The 13,185-nt window shown below is 45.7% G+C and overlaps 1 protein-coding gene across 1 annotated transcript in view; it reads right to left on the minus strand.

Moving 5' to 3' along the window:
- LOC104532902 (clavesin-1-like) overlaps positions 1 to 12,554 on the minus strand; it is a gene marked incomplete at its 5' end in the record, with an annotated part of 19,646 nt that extends 7,092 nt beyond the window's left edge. The window contains 2 exons of the mRNA XM_010178224.1: positions 11,076 to 11,311; positions 12,444 to 12,554. Of these exons, the coding sequence (XP_010176526.1) occupies positions 11,076 to 11,311; positions 12,444 to 12,554 (347 nt within the window). The remainder of the gene's footprint in view (positions 1 to 11,075; positions 11,312 to 12,443) is intronic.
- Positions 12,555 to 13,185: the final 631 nt, after the last annotated feature.

Genomic DNA, 13,185 nt, shown 5'->3' on the forward strand with positions numbered 1-13,185 from the left:
GCTTCTGCACTTGTGCTGGCTCACGGCTCTGCATGAAGACAGTGCGATGTTATGCCACAGAGACCTGCTCAGAGGGGCAGCTTTGACACACCAACCGCAGCATTTCAAAGAGATGAAGAAGCATCTGTGTCTAGGGGCACAGCTGAGCTGGTTAAGTGATCCGCCAACCTGGTGAGTCAAAGGGCAAAGCAGCATGAAAACTCTGGGTTAGCCATACTGCCAGCCCTCTGCTTAGCCCATAGGACACCAGTGACAAGCTGCTATGCTTCCCAAACAGGAGCTGGCTTTGTGGCCACTGCAGCATCCTTGGCCATCCTTCTTCCTGACAGTTAGCACATCCTAAGGAGAAGTCTCTGAGTAGTGCCTTGGCACATCAAAGTCAGGGGCGACCATGGCCCAGATCTGTGCTTAACTGCCTGTGTAAAAAAGTCTCTGTTTGTGCATCTACACCGCTAAAGAGGCAACTGCTGCAGAATGAACCCCAGCATGAGACCCCTCACCCTCCCTGTGCCCACAGCAACCTCCATGCCCCTCCTCTCCTGACAGCTGGCCCCAGCTCCTTGTCCCCACCACAAACCCTGGGCACAGCTCACTGCAGCATGTACCCCAATGAGCAGCAGGGATGACACTGTGCTGCATTTGGTTCTAACCATGGCCTGGCCACTGTACACCCTGTCCCAGACCATCCCTTGGCCCACACCCCAGGTGATGCAGCGCATACCCTGTGGCACTTGCTGTAAAAACAGTTCTCTAGTGGGCTGACACAGCTCTCAGCTTACTGCAGACACCCTGAACTGCAAAACCATACAGAAATGCTTAAGTTCCGGCACAGTGCATACAGTCTTATGCCTTTAGGCCACTAGCACCCAGGGGAGAGCAAAGGCCAGGCGCTACACAGGGCAAATACAGCCAGACTCCTCTAGCAGAGGCTATCCCTGAGCAATACAGACAGGAGTCGGTCTGTGCCACCCGCCTGGGAATTCGGGTGCACACCTTGGTCTTTTTTCATTTATCGGTGTGAATATGCCTGATGTCTCTTCCTCCTAAGTGATTCTGACTTTCTATGTCAAGATCTTGCCTTGGTCACATCCCAAGTCCAGCGCAGGGGGAAGGTGTGGGTGGAGCTTGTCCTCTCCATTTCCTTTCTCTGCTACAGCCTGACCTCTCTACGCATTTTTTTCTTCCCAATAGAAGGAATAAGAGCACCAGCTTCAGACAGGAGATCCTGGAAGCCCCTTAATCCCTGGAGTGCAATGTCACAGAACCACAGAATGGTTGAGGTTGGAAGGGACCTCTGAAGGTCATCGAGTCCAACCACCCTGCTCAAGCAGTGGCTCCTAGAGCACATGAACCAGGATTTTGTCCAGATGGTTTTTGAGCATCTCCAGGGAGGGAGATTCCACAACCTCTCTGGGCAACCTGTTCCAGAGCTCTGTCACACTCACAGTAAAGAAGCTCTTCCTTATGTTCAGGTGGAACTTTCCATGCTGCAGTTTATGCCCATTGCCTCTCATCCTATTGATGGGTGCCAATGAGAAGGGTCTGCCCCTGTCCTCTAGACACTCTCCCTTCAGATATTTATAAACATTAATCAGATCCCCTCTGAGTCATCTCTTCTCCAGGCTGAACAGGCCCAGCTCCCTCAGCCTTTCCTCATATGAAAGATGCTCCAGTCTTTTAATCATCTTAGTCACCCTTTGCTGGACACGCTCCAGGAGTTCCACATCCTTCCTGTACTGGGGAGCCCAGAACTGGACACAATACTCCAGGTGGGACCTCACCAGGCCTGAGAAGAGCAGGAGGAGAGCCTCCCTTAGCCTACTGGCAACACTCCACCTCACACAACCCAGGATACCATTAGCCTTCCTGGCCACAAGAGCACACTGCTGGCTCATATTTAACTTGTTGTCCACCAGGACAACAATATGTCACCCATCAAAAGGTAAGCCTAGTCATGAGGCCAAAAGAAGATAGCACTGCAGCAGCAGTCAGCACTAATTTACAGCAGATTTGGCAAGAACTTGATAAAAAGTGTGCAGGATATGATATCCAAACAAAAGATAGGTCAAGTCACGTCCAAGTAATGAACAAAATCTGCTTCTGCCACTGTATGAATATTATATACACACTCTCCTGTCATCACCATTCATGCTTTTCCTGCTCTTCCCCAGTTCTTACCCACCAAGCACTCACTCCAGTCCTTTACATCTGCCTCATCCTTGAGTCTGCCTTTTTTGGTCCCCTCCTATTGGCACTAATTCCCAGTATCCAAACCAAGTTTGCCACCAAATCATAGTCTCTTCAATTCTGTGTGGCAACAGGGAAGATGGAGCTCCTAGAGCAAAGGGTGTCAGTCTTCCTACTCCCCCATCCTACATGAGAAGTTTCCTGTCCTTAGCAAGAACAGCACTGCAGCATGAAAGCAACACTGCAGCTCCACTATTTAGGCTGGAAAGTCAAACACTGGAAAGTCCCCCACTGCCACAGGGGGAAAAGCCAAAATGTAGGTTGTGGGAGCATCAGTCACTCGGTCAGGTGCGTGGGGCATCGTGACCCCCGCATTGCGCCCCAGCCCTGGCAGCACACACTGTTGTTTCTCGGAGGGCTCTTTCCTCCCTCAGTGCTCAGAGTAGATAGTGCCAAGCTAATAAGTAGCTATTTATTTTGCTTCCTTTTAGTGGTTCAGCGTGTGGCTCTGTGACACATTTGCTGTATATTATTCCAAGCTTGCTCTGAAGATAGCCTTTGTTAATTCCCTCCTGAGCTTTTCTGTGGAGTTCATCAACACAGTATTTCTGTGCCTCTTAAATGCTAATTCATTGACTGCCATAACAATACTGTGAGGGGTTTTTTAATTTTCATTTTGCACGTGGAGAGCTGAAGAGCAGGGAGATTATGGTCCAAGTATTCCCCTAATGTGGGGTGCCCATTCCACAGTGCCGAGGGTCTAATTTTGCAGAGCTCTCAGCGTTACATGGCAGTTTATATGTTCAAAGCACATCCCATTGATTTCTGTTGCAGGTGAGCATTGAGTGTTTCTGGAAATCAGATCCCAGAGTCTATAGCTTGGCAGGCTGAAAAGAAGCAACGTGCAGTCTCACCATCTGTGTGAAGTTTCATTTAAGTGACTTGCCAGACCAATGCAGAGGCTTGGTGAGAGAGGGAGAGCAGGATCTGCTTCTTCAGGGGTGCATCTAACAGGCTTAAACAAAGGATCATTCCTGGTCACCATCAGCTCTCCCACTAAGCACCTCCATTTGCTTGCCCATCAAATGTCCTTCCTAGCCCAGCTGTTTCCGGTCCTTTATACTTGCCTCATCTTTCAGTCTGCCTTGGGGCTCCCATTCCAGAGACCCCAGTTCCCAGCATCCCAGCTGGGTTCACCGTTGAATCCTCATCTCTTCAATTCTCCTTCCAACAGCAGGGAGGAGGCAGCCCCAAGAGCATGGGGTGTTGATCTGCCAAATCCCAGCTCCATGTCTTGCTACAGCCTGGCCTAATGCTGGGAAAGTTGTGAACACAAGTGAAAATTTTCATTACAACAGCCCTCTGCACCCCACAGCCTAGACAGGAGATGTGCATTGTGGGCATTGGACCATCAGCCCAAGCTGAACAAGTTTATTTATCCTGGGAGGCTAAGCTAAAGCATGAGGCAATCCTTAGAATCATTAAATGCTAAAATTAAATATGTTTCCACAGTGCATGTGTGAATTGCCTTTTCAAAGGCTTGTAACTCAGCCAGATGTAGGTGAGTTTTTCACAGGGCAGCAAGAGACATAAGCAGTGTAAAACCATTTGTTTTATTAAGTGTCATGTCTCTAATCTAAACTACTAAAATTTTGGCAAATTTATAGCCAGCTGAAGACATAATTTACAATGCAATATTTTAAGTAGCCTGAACAGCACTGGTTCTGCTATTTCCACCTCCAGTCTGTGTTTGTGCACCCGTGCACTGGTCACTGGTAATTGAGTGCTGTAAACAGATGAAAACCATGCTGTCAATGCCCTCAGACAGCAACTGATTTCCTGCCTTGTCCCAGGGGACACCCAGCACCAAGCTACTCATCCCTCCTGCCCTTGGTTCAGCCATGGCTTTGTGACTCTGATCTCCTCCTCAGCTTCTCTCAGTCTTGGCTCCCAAGGATATGCTGCACAGTCTTCCCTGCAGCCTCCCTGGGACCTGCTAATGTGCCAGATCCACTGGCTCCTTTCCATTTCAATTTGATGTCTTAGCAGAATTCCCGTAAAAAGCTATAAAACTGTTCAACAGCTAATAATCTATATTGCTAGATAATGCATATATTATGTGATATGCACATCCCTGGGACACCTGCTTTACTATCAAGACATGTCTCATTCATAATCTGTGTATGGGGGAAGCATTTCCACAGAAGCATTTAGAAATTCTCCATTGTTTGAAATAATTAATAATAAAATAGTGAATATAAGTCTTGCACCATAGCTTACACATATTATAGAGGTGAAAGCTGACATGACATCCTTCCCTTTTCCCCCAGCACACGTGGAAATGCATCCCAGCTACAAGCAGAGCAACCCAGGTGCCATCCATGGGCAGTGAGAAGTTTTCACACATTTTCATACTGATTTTTATTTGCTGGTATTTTACTACTTCTGCAGTAAATTGGTGCTGACTGTGAACCAGCATAAAACATGACCCATAAAAGCAGAAACATATGGCGAAGGAACATTAAGGTCACACCAAGGATAACAACTAGAAAGGTCTGCCCTGCACAGCCCTGCTGAGCATATGGAGGAACCAGTCTGAATAAATAAAAACCTTACATCTGTCACCCCCCAAAATGGCCCCTTTTGGATCTAAAACTGTTCCAGTGGGCATTAGCGTATACCAGTTGTGATATTGTTCTTTCTGGGAGCAGGATCTCATTTCTGAGAACCAACAATTAGTTTCAGCAACAAGTTCATTTGAAGATTGGTCCTTCTGAAAACGCACACATCAGGAGGCAATAAAGGCAAACCCTAATCTGGACTTTAAAATCCTTTCACTCTAATCTAGGACATAAAAATCCACATGCTCTGACTCAACAATGTGGGGCAACACATTCCAACAGGTTTTTTTGCTGCATTTTCAAAATGCCTAATATGGGGGCTTTGGATGAACCACTAGGCAGGTCATCACATCTTTAGGTGCTCAAGTTCCTACATCACAGCAGGAAAAGTTAATGGTGTCTTGATGCATGAATTGTACATTTTCACAATTGGTGTGCTTGGCTTGACTTTAAAAATTTTCCCCTAACTCTGAATTTCCTGAGTCTCTAATGAGCTTGACTTGGTGACAGTAACGTTCTTGCAATCCATGTTATCCTAAGAATAATTTTTAACACCAAATTTTATTAAAGTTATCCTTAATTAAACTTTGGTTAAATAAATTTGATTAAACAGCACAGGTTGTTTGGCCAGAATGTATATGTAGCTGTTAGGTAATATTTCCTTTCTCTGCAGGGCAATTTTAAATTGCACTAGGTTTTCAGACCTGTTTGCACTGGCAGCCAGTTAAAAGCGCGTGCTCTTTTGATGCCTGGGAGGGCAGAAAAGGAATAGTCAGCTCCCAAGCTGTGCTTGGTGACTGCACAGGGAACAAGCAAAGGCAGAGAACAGTCTTTGTCACTTGGACTGAAGATCAAGTTCAGACATCAAGAAGTGACCCAGATGCAGCTGCAGAAAGGCAGATCTGGTAAAGAAAAGCAAGTCACAGGGAGGCAATGTGCTACTGCAGTTTACTTGCTGCTGCTGGACCCAGGTGTAAGTACAGTGACATTGGGGAAAAAAGGAACTCTTCAAAGAACTGAGCTCCTTCACATCTTCCCCAGTCACTGAAGCAGTCTCTCCAACTGGGAAGCTCCCTCACTGTGGTTACGTACCCAAATAGCTACAGGCATGCTTGTCTCACTGTGTCTGGCCAAAAGACTATGCCCTATGGGCACAGTGATATGTTGAGAGCAGTCTCTGACTCTTTAAGTGCTAGGCTTAACTGACCACCATAACTATTCATTACACTGCCCACCCAGATAAAACCTCCAGCTGTTCCCCAAAACAACAGCTCACCAACAAAAGCCAGCATGAGTGCCGCAGGCAGCTGCTTTGCTTTTGCGTTAGCTCCCTGTTGACTAGAGCAACCCAAGGCCCCTTTCTGACCATCACGGCTCAAAGAAGGTTTGGCCACAGCTGAAAGGGAGGTGATTTCCTTCCCCATGCTCCAAATTTTTGCACCATTTACATTGCTCTCAAATCCCACAGCTGGTAAGTGATAGGCTCCCTGCGTGGATGCAGACCGTTCAGAAGAGATGGCCTGAGAGAGGGACAGTGTGTGTTGCCTTTACTCCCAGGATTATCAAACAGACAAGACCAAGATCTCGGATTGAATTTATTTTGCTATTACTGTATTAATGCTGGTTTGTATGTTTATTGCTTTGCCCATTGGAAACTTTACTGAGCTGAATCTTAATAAACAGATATATTCTGAATGGATTTTGTTATTGTTGGGTTGGTGAATTTTCCCCCCTGGCCATTAAGATTCATTATGTGGAGTCATCAGCTGTTTTGCTTTGTTTTCCATCTGCTCATTCAGTACTTGAGTTCTGAGATTTTTCCCAGGGTGTGAGATAATACTGCAGATGGGAGAGCAATTTCCACTGTTTTGATTTCGCCCCAGTGGGGCTTCATGTGGCCTCTGGTGGAAAAATGACAATTGTGTTGGTTTTGTTTAAAGATTTTCTGTATTATAGGATCTTGTCAAATCTCAAGATTTTCAAGATGACATCGCTACCTGGAGTCAGTGGCATTTTTTTTCTAAGAGGATTTTTAATCTTTTCCCCATCTACAACGCCTCTATTCTGTAAGGTAAACAAAGGACTCTTTTTTTGAGAACAAATCTTGTGCAATTTCAAGTCACAGGAAAAACCACCCCTGCCTGTGGTTGGAGAGAAGATAACATTCTGGTCCCATTGCTTTAAAGGGGAGCAGAAATTCCAACCTAATGACACTTTGAGGGGCAAGTCTAGTCTCCTGTGGCCACTGGTAGCCACCTCGTATCAGACCTTTCACTCGTGTATCAGTGAGGTTGTCATACTAACAAGCTGTTTCAGTAACTCACTCCTCTGATGGCTTGCAAACCTCCTCCTCTAATTTGCAGCCAAGGTATACTTTGGTCAGTTTAGGCCCATTTGATTTCATGTCTAAGCTGTCCTTTTTCTCAAATACCTGTTCTCTCTCCACTGTTTTTGTTCCCTTCTGTGTATGTGGAAAACAATCACATCTACTTCAAACTTTGCTCTGCGAGACTGAACAAACCACTCTCTTCTGTAGCTGCTTGCTGGAAAAATACGCTCTCCCCTCTCTTCACTGTCCTTGCACCTCTCAGGTGAACTTGTTTAAATTTATATTCATCCTCCCTGGTGATGGCAGCCAAAGCACTGCTGTCAGTTCTCAAGCCAACATATGGGAACGTACCTGTTCCCATTTCACTCCCTTGCACTGCTGCTTGGTGCTGCATTTTCTCCTGGTCTGCATTTTGAGACTTGATTTTCAGGTGATGACTACAGTTTGATTTCAGTCACATCTTGAAAATACCTTCTTTCTTCCCTTCTACATTCATTTTCTAACATAGATTAAGTGGCTCCAATTCTCTGATTCTGTTTCCTGCTATTTTTCTTCCAGATCTGTAATTCCTATCTTGATTTCTCAGCATCTCTACTAGTAAAAGTGCTAGACCCTGTATTTGGGGTAGGCTGTGCCCAGGGTGAGCTCACTCTAGGTGTAGGATGGCCATCTCTGAGAGAGGCCTCTCTTCTCAGCTTTGCCGGGTCAGCAATTTTCAGACTCAGAATTGCTGTTACTTTTACTACATTTCACAGGGACATTTCTCTGTGGTCACAGTGCAAGACTCCAAGCTATTCTAGCAGCACTGAGCTCCAAGATTAAGCTTTTAACACAGCCGTGGCCCAGGGGTAGCTCTAGTGAGGATGTACTTGTATGGCTTTACAGCAAGTGGCCACGGAGCCGGGAGGGGAAACCTACAACCCTGCACCTGGTCACATAGAGGCACAGTGCCCCAGGTGAGGAACAACCACCATCCCTGCAGCCTCCCGGGTAAATCCACTTCTCATAAACACTGCCCTCCCCTGCAGATAATTACTGGGCAGGTAAACCTGCAGTGATATCTGGGAAGACAGAGAGGAGAGGACCCATAATTGTTTAGCAAAGGTTTTCAACCTTAAATTACAGAAACCCAAGAAAGCTCAAGCTTCACATATTTACCCCTTTCAGAAGAACATTAAGTGCTAGAGAAAGGGTCAGCCACCTTTTTTTTGTTGTTGTTGTGAAAGCCAACATTTCAGCATAGAAATGCTTATTAAATTCTCATGTTTACTCAAGAGTTTAAATAATTTTGTGCTGTTAGTGGGGGAGGAGGGGAGAGATTTTTAATGCAAAATTGCTTTAATGAGGGAAAAAATGATAGGGCCATTGTGAGGGCCATAAGATGAAGACTAATGCTAGGAGATCACCTATGCTTAGTGTAAACCTTCCTGGAAGATCCAGAATCTCAGCCATGGCCTGAGACTCTCATTGTGTTAGGGAGGTATGAACCTAAAGAGTGAAGAGGAGGGATGTATAAATATATAAACTTATATAGATCTATAAAGACAGGTAATGCTGGTAGAAGTCCCTAGACCTTTGAATAGGCCTTAGATATAAATCTGGTCTAATAAATCTAATAAAGCACACACTTATGCTTTCTAAATGTAGGCTTTCACCTCAAGATAGGCCAAAACATAATTTCAGGAGAAGAAGAATCAAAGCTAATACTCATAGGAGATCTGTCGAAGCAGTGAACTTTTCACCTCCAACAGCTAATAATGACCACGGACTATAAGATCAGATGGTTCACTTAACCACTGAGTAACAAAATTAGGCTAAAAGTTAGATCTAGTCTGCCCAGAGGCAACATGACAAATCAGATTCGTCCACTCACCATAGTTGTACTAATGCACTTTTGTATTAGTGAACAGATTATAAAAGAAGGCTTTGCCTGAAGGCAGGGTTTTCTGTCATTGAGCTTGTTTTCAAGCTGAGGTTCTTCCCTGAGAGCACAATAAGACTCTTCTTTCATTGCAGACAAGGATCTGATCCTCTGGAAAGATTTACCTGTGAACAGCTCTTAACACTTCGGAGCTTTAAAAACTGCAAGTTTCTTTCTATAAATTGTACCTACATAAATTGTACACTAGTAATATATATATAATAATTATATGAAATATTTGGTTAGCATCTTGCTAAAATCATTTAGTGTGTTCCACTGCTAATATTAAAAACAAACAAACAAAAAAGTTGTTTTAAAATCAGTTCTCTGAGACAGGCTCTGTAAACTTGTCCTTGGCTGGCAGTCAGTAGTGAGAACTGCTGACTATGCAGATAGCCACTCCTCTTTATGCTGTGGCTGCAACCTGCAGAGGGTCATATCCCCATGGTCTCATGGCCCTGCGAGTCATGGAACTCACAGTACATAATGTCACTTATAAGTGTGAGTGTTTGCAGCACGAGGCTTCACTTTGCAGCTGCAGAAGCACGGTATCCCTCTGACCTGGGAGGGAGCTGTGAATCAAGAATGCATTTTGGTTTTCCTCTGAAGATGAAACTCTTTTAAAATGAATTGCATGACATTATGGTTTGTCTGTGTTGTCAGCTTTGATTTTGCTGTGACAAAATGATGGCTGCTCCCTGTCATGCGGAGTGACACCTTGTTTGTGAGCACTGCACTCATCAAGAGGCAGCAGTGAGTTAAAGCATCACTGCAACCTGCATGAAAGGCAGTTTAGTGGAGTGGGACATGGAGGGTGAAGCCAGTGTAGATGTTATGCTTCTGGAGGGGAGACAACCCAGACATTGCTCACTGCAGCTGGTGTTGGCTCTGCTGTACCACCTGCAAACCTGTGCCAGGTATCCAACCCTCCTCACCCCACCCCCATAACCAGTGCAAATTACTGAGGGTGATGCTCTCAAGAGGTGTAATTTTTATTATTCAGAGCAGAATGCACAACCACTAGATCTAAAATCAGAGATCTTAAAAGAGCAGCTCTGCTGCCTTAGCAGGGCTGGACTGAGAAAGCAGGAGCAGAAGCAGCAGGAGGAGACTGACCCATTTTCCCTTAAGAGGGCAGTGGTGTTCATCATACAAAAGCAGCATTTCCAAGGAGGTAAAAACCCTTATGGTTAACAACTAGGGTCAGCAGCAGCAACAGGGACCAGCACTGAAGTGGTGCTGCTGGCCGCACTACGCTGTACAGAAGAGCACCTCACCTGATATATTTTCTATAATGCTGTGTGCAGGGGCTCATTAATTTCCCCTTGTTTTCCTTCACAGTAATTATGGTTGTGCAGAGAATAATAGAATGGTTTGGGTTGGAAGGGACCTCTAAACGTCATCTAGTCCAACCCCCCTGCAGTGAGCAGGGACATCTTCAACTAGATCAGGTTGCTCAGGGACCAATCCAGCCTGACCTTGAATGTTTCCAGGGATGGGGCTTCTACCACCCCTCTGGGCAGCCTGTTCCAGTGTTTCACTACCCTCACTGTAAAGAATTTCTTCCTTGTATCTAGTCTAAATTTACCTTCTTTTAGTTTAAAATCATTACCCCTTATTCTATTGCTACAGGCCCTGCTCAATGTTTGTTCTTGTCTTTCTTATAGGCCCCCATTAAGTACTGAAAAGTTGTAATAAGGTCTCCCTGGAGCCTTTTCTCCAGGCTAAACAACCCCAACTCTCCCCAATTTTCTCCATAGGAGAGGTGTTCCATTCCTCTGATCATTTTTGTGGCCCTCCTCCGGACTTGCTCCAGTAGGTCCTTGTCTGTCTTTTGCTGAGAGGAGGTTCCATTTCTGCCACCACACTGCGAATGCAGTCCAAGGTGAACTGCTCTTTACTGTCAACGTTTGCCAAATTGCAGCCTCTCTCCAAGCCAGATGAGCCCTTCCTGATAGATTTATGGCAAACCTTTTCAGAGAGACAAACAAGAGATGATTTCAAAGGCAGTACTAACCTTTTCATGGGTTTGGGCGAGGCCTCTCGCTCCAGGTTGGAGGACACATGCTTCACATGCATGGCGTTGTAGGAGGTGTGGGTGTACTCGTTTTCGTCGCTGTAGTCAGGACCAAGTAGTGTTCGAGCCCACGTCCCCATGTCATACGGAGGAAGAGTTCCCCCAAATTCAGAGGGCAGGCATTCAGGGTGTATTAGCTGGTGAAGGCTGTTCAGGTTGTTACCGTGAAGGAAGATCTTTAACAAATAAAAAGAAAGTTCAAAGTCATTATCAATTCCTTACTTCATTAAGTACAACAATAACAGCATTAATGAAGTGTGGAGCATCTTTTGTTGACACTGCAGTTTCAGGTGGGAATTTCTGAAGTGCTCAAGGCTGGTGTGGGGTGGGAGGAGGGGCATTAGCTTTGGGGTGTGCAGCTGAAGAATTGGGCTGGCATGATAAACACTTCTGAAAAATCCTGATTTGCTTACTTTTGGCACATGACACTTGCATTTTCTTAACTACCAGATCAGGGAAAGTGCAAGTCAGGAATAAGGACTGATTATTGCTACTGTAAGAGGATAGAGGCCTGTACAAAGAGCAGTGAGAAGAAAAGGGAGATAGTGGAGCTTACTGAAAGATGTGAAGAGTAGATCCTCAGAGTCTGAGAGGGCAACGCAACCCTGCATGCCAGGACTGATGTTTCCCAGGGGTGTAGGTCTGTGTTGACACTGCACTGCTTCAGCAACTAATGTCTCTCTTAATCACTCTTTGCTTTCAGGCTGGCATTACCCTTGTCCTGCCTGGTCAGACACACCCCAGGGTAGGCTCTGAAGCCTCCCAAGGGATGATCCAGTGGTTGTTTGATAGACTGCAGAGGACAAATGGCTAAGATGATTGCAGGAGCACAGTTCACATACGTTTCTGTGCAGAAGACCTGCCTGTTCTGCAGTGTAAACAAACAGTCTTCAGGCATGGGCACTTCTTGTGGAAGCAAGTGACTTACCACCATGTGAAAACAGTAAACTTGCTGAAGGAATGAAATAGGAAATTTTACTTTCACAAAAAGAGTTGAGCTGAAGTTTCCCTCACTGCAGGTGACCTCAGCCAGGCCTGATAATCCCTCCACATTGCCAATTCTCTCTGTCCCTGAACACATCCCATTAAAATGTATCTACACTTTGTTAGGGATAACAGCTTTCTGGTCCCTGGCTGAGTTATTGATTCAATACAGACCATTGCAAACCCTAAGTTCTAATAACAGCAGCAATTCTCTGAGGCCATATGAAAAATGCAGAGAGAAAAAGAAGGAAGAAAAGAAAACAGGCAGCTACTCAGCTGCTCTGGCTCTGCAGCTTCCAATTCCCCCCGGCCCCTTCTAATTACCCTTTTCCTTGTCTTGTCTTTGAGGAACGGTTTGATTAGTGTGTACAGGGCATGGATGTACCAGGGCTGGTTGACAAAATGGACTCCTCCAAAACGGGCAGGAAAGCTGTCCTACAGAAAGAAAGAAAAGGGAGGCAATTAATAGATGCAGTGCTTTAGTCCAGCAGTCAATAGAATGAAAGTCAGAGGAAAAAGTCTGCCTCTTCCCATCTGCAAACGAGCACCAGGCTTGCTAGGAGGGGACAGGAAGGAGATGGAAAAAGAAAGACGCCTGGAAACATTTGCATCAGTTTCCTCTGCTAGCAGACGCAGTCCCTTCTCCCCTCCATGCACTAACGCATCAATTGCCGATGATTTAAAGTAGGCTCTCCAGCCACTTTGCCTGAACATTTTTTAACTCCATCAGGAATCTGACTTGGCCGGGATGGGAAGTGAGAGGGGGTTGATGAGCACCACTCCCTCGAGGGGAAGCTTTCTAATTTTTCTTTGTGCAGTGTAAGGCAAGCCCCGGTTCCCACGCATATTGCTGCACACAGCTCACCTTTTCACCCTTCGGCCTCCCTGCCTCCCCCCTGCTAAAATCATCATTACAATGGCTGACCTTTCGGGGTGAGCGAGCAGCATATTATGGGGAGGAGGATGGGTGGGAAATGCTGATAAGTGAAGGTGTAGGGAGAGTGCACCATGACGGCACCATGGAAACTGCCGGAGCCGAGCGCTGGCGGCCAGGCTGTGCACAAAC

Source organism: Antrostomus carolinensis, unplaced genomic scaffold (genome assembly GCF_000700745.2).
Source record: "Antrostomus carolinensis isolate BGI_N321 unplaced genomic scaffold, ASM70074v2 scaffold8721, whole genome shotgun sequence".
In the NCBI taxonomy this organism is placed as follows: domain Eukaryota; kingdom Metazoa; phylum Chordata; class Aves; order Caprimulgiformes; family Caprimulgidae; genus Antrostomus; species Antrostomus carolinensis.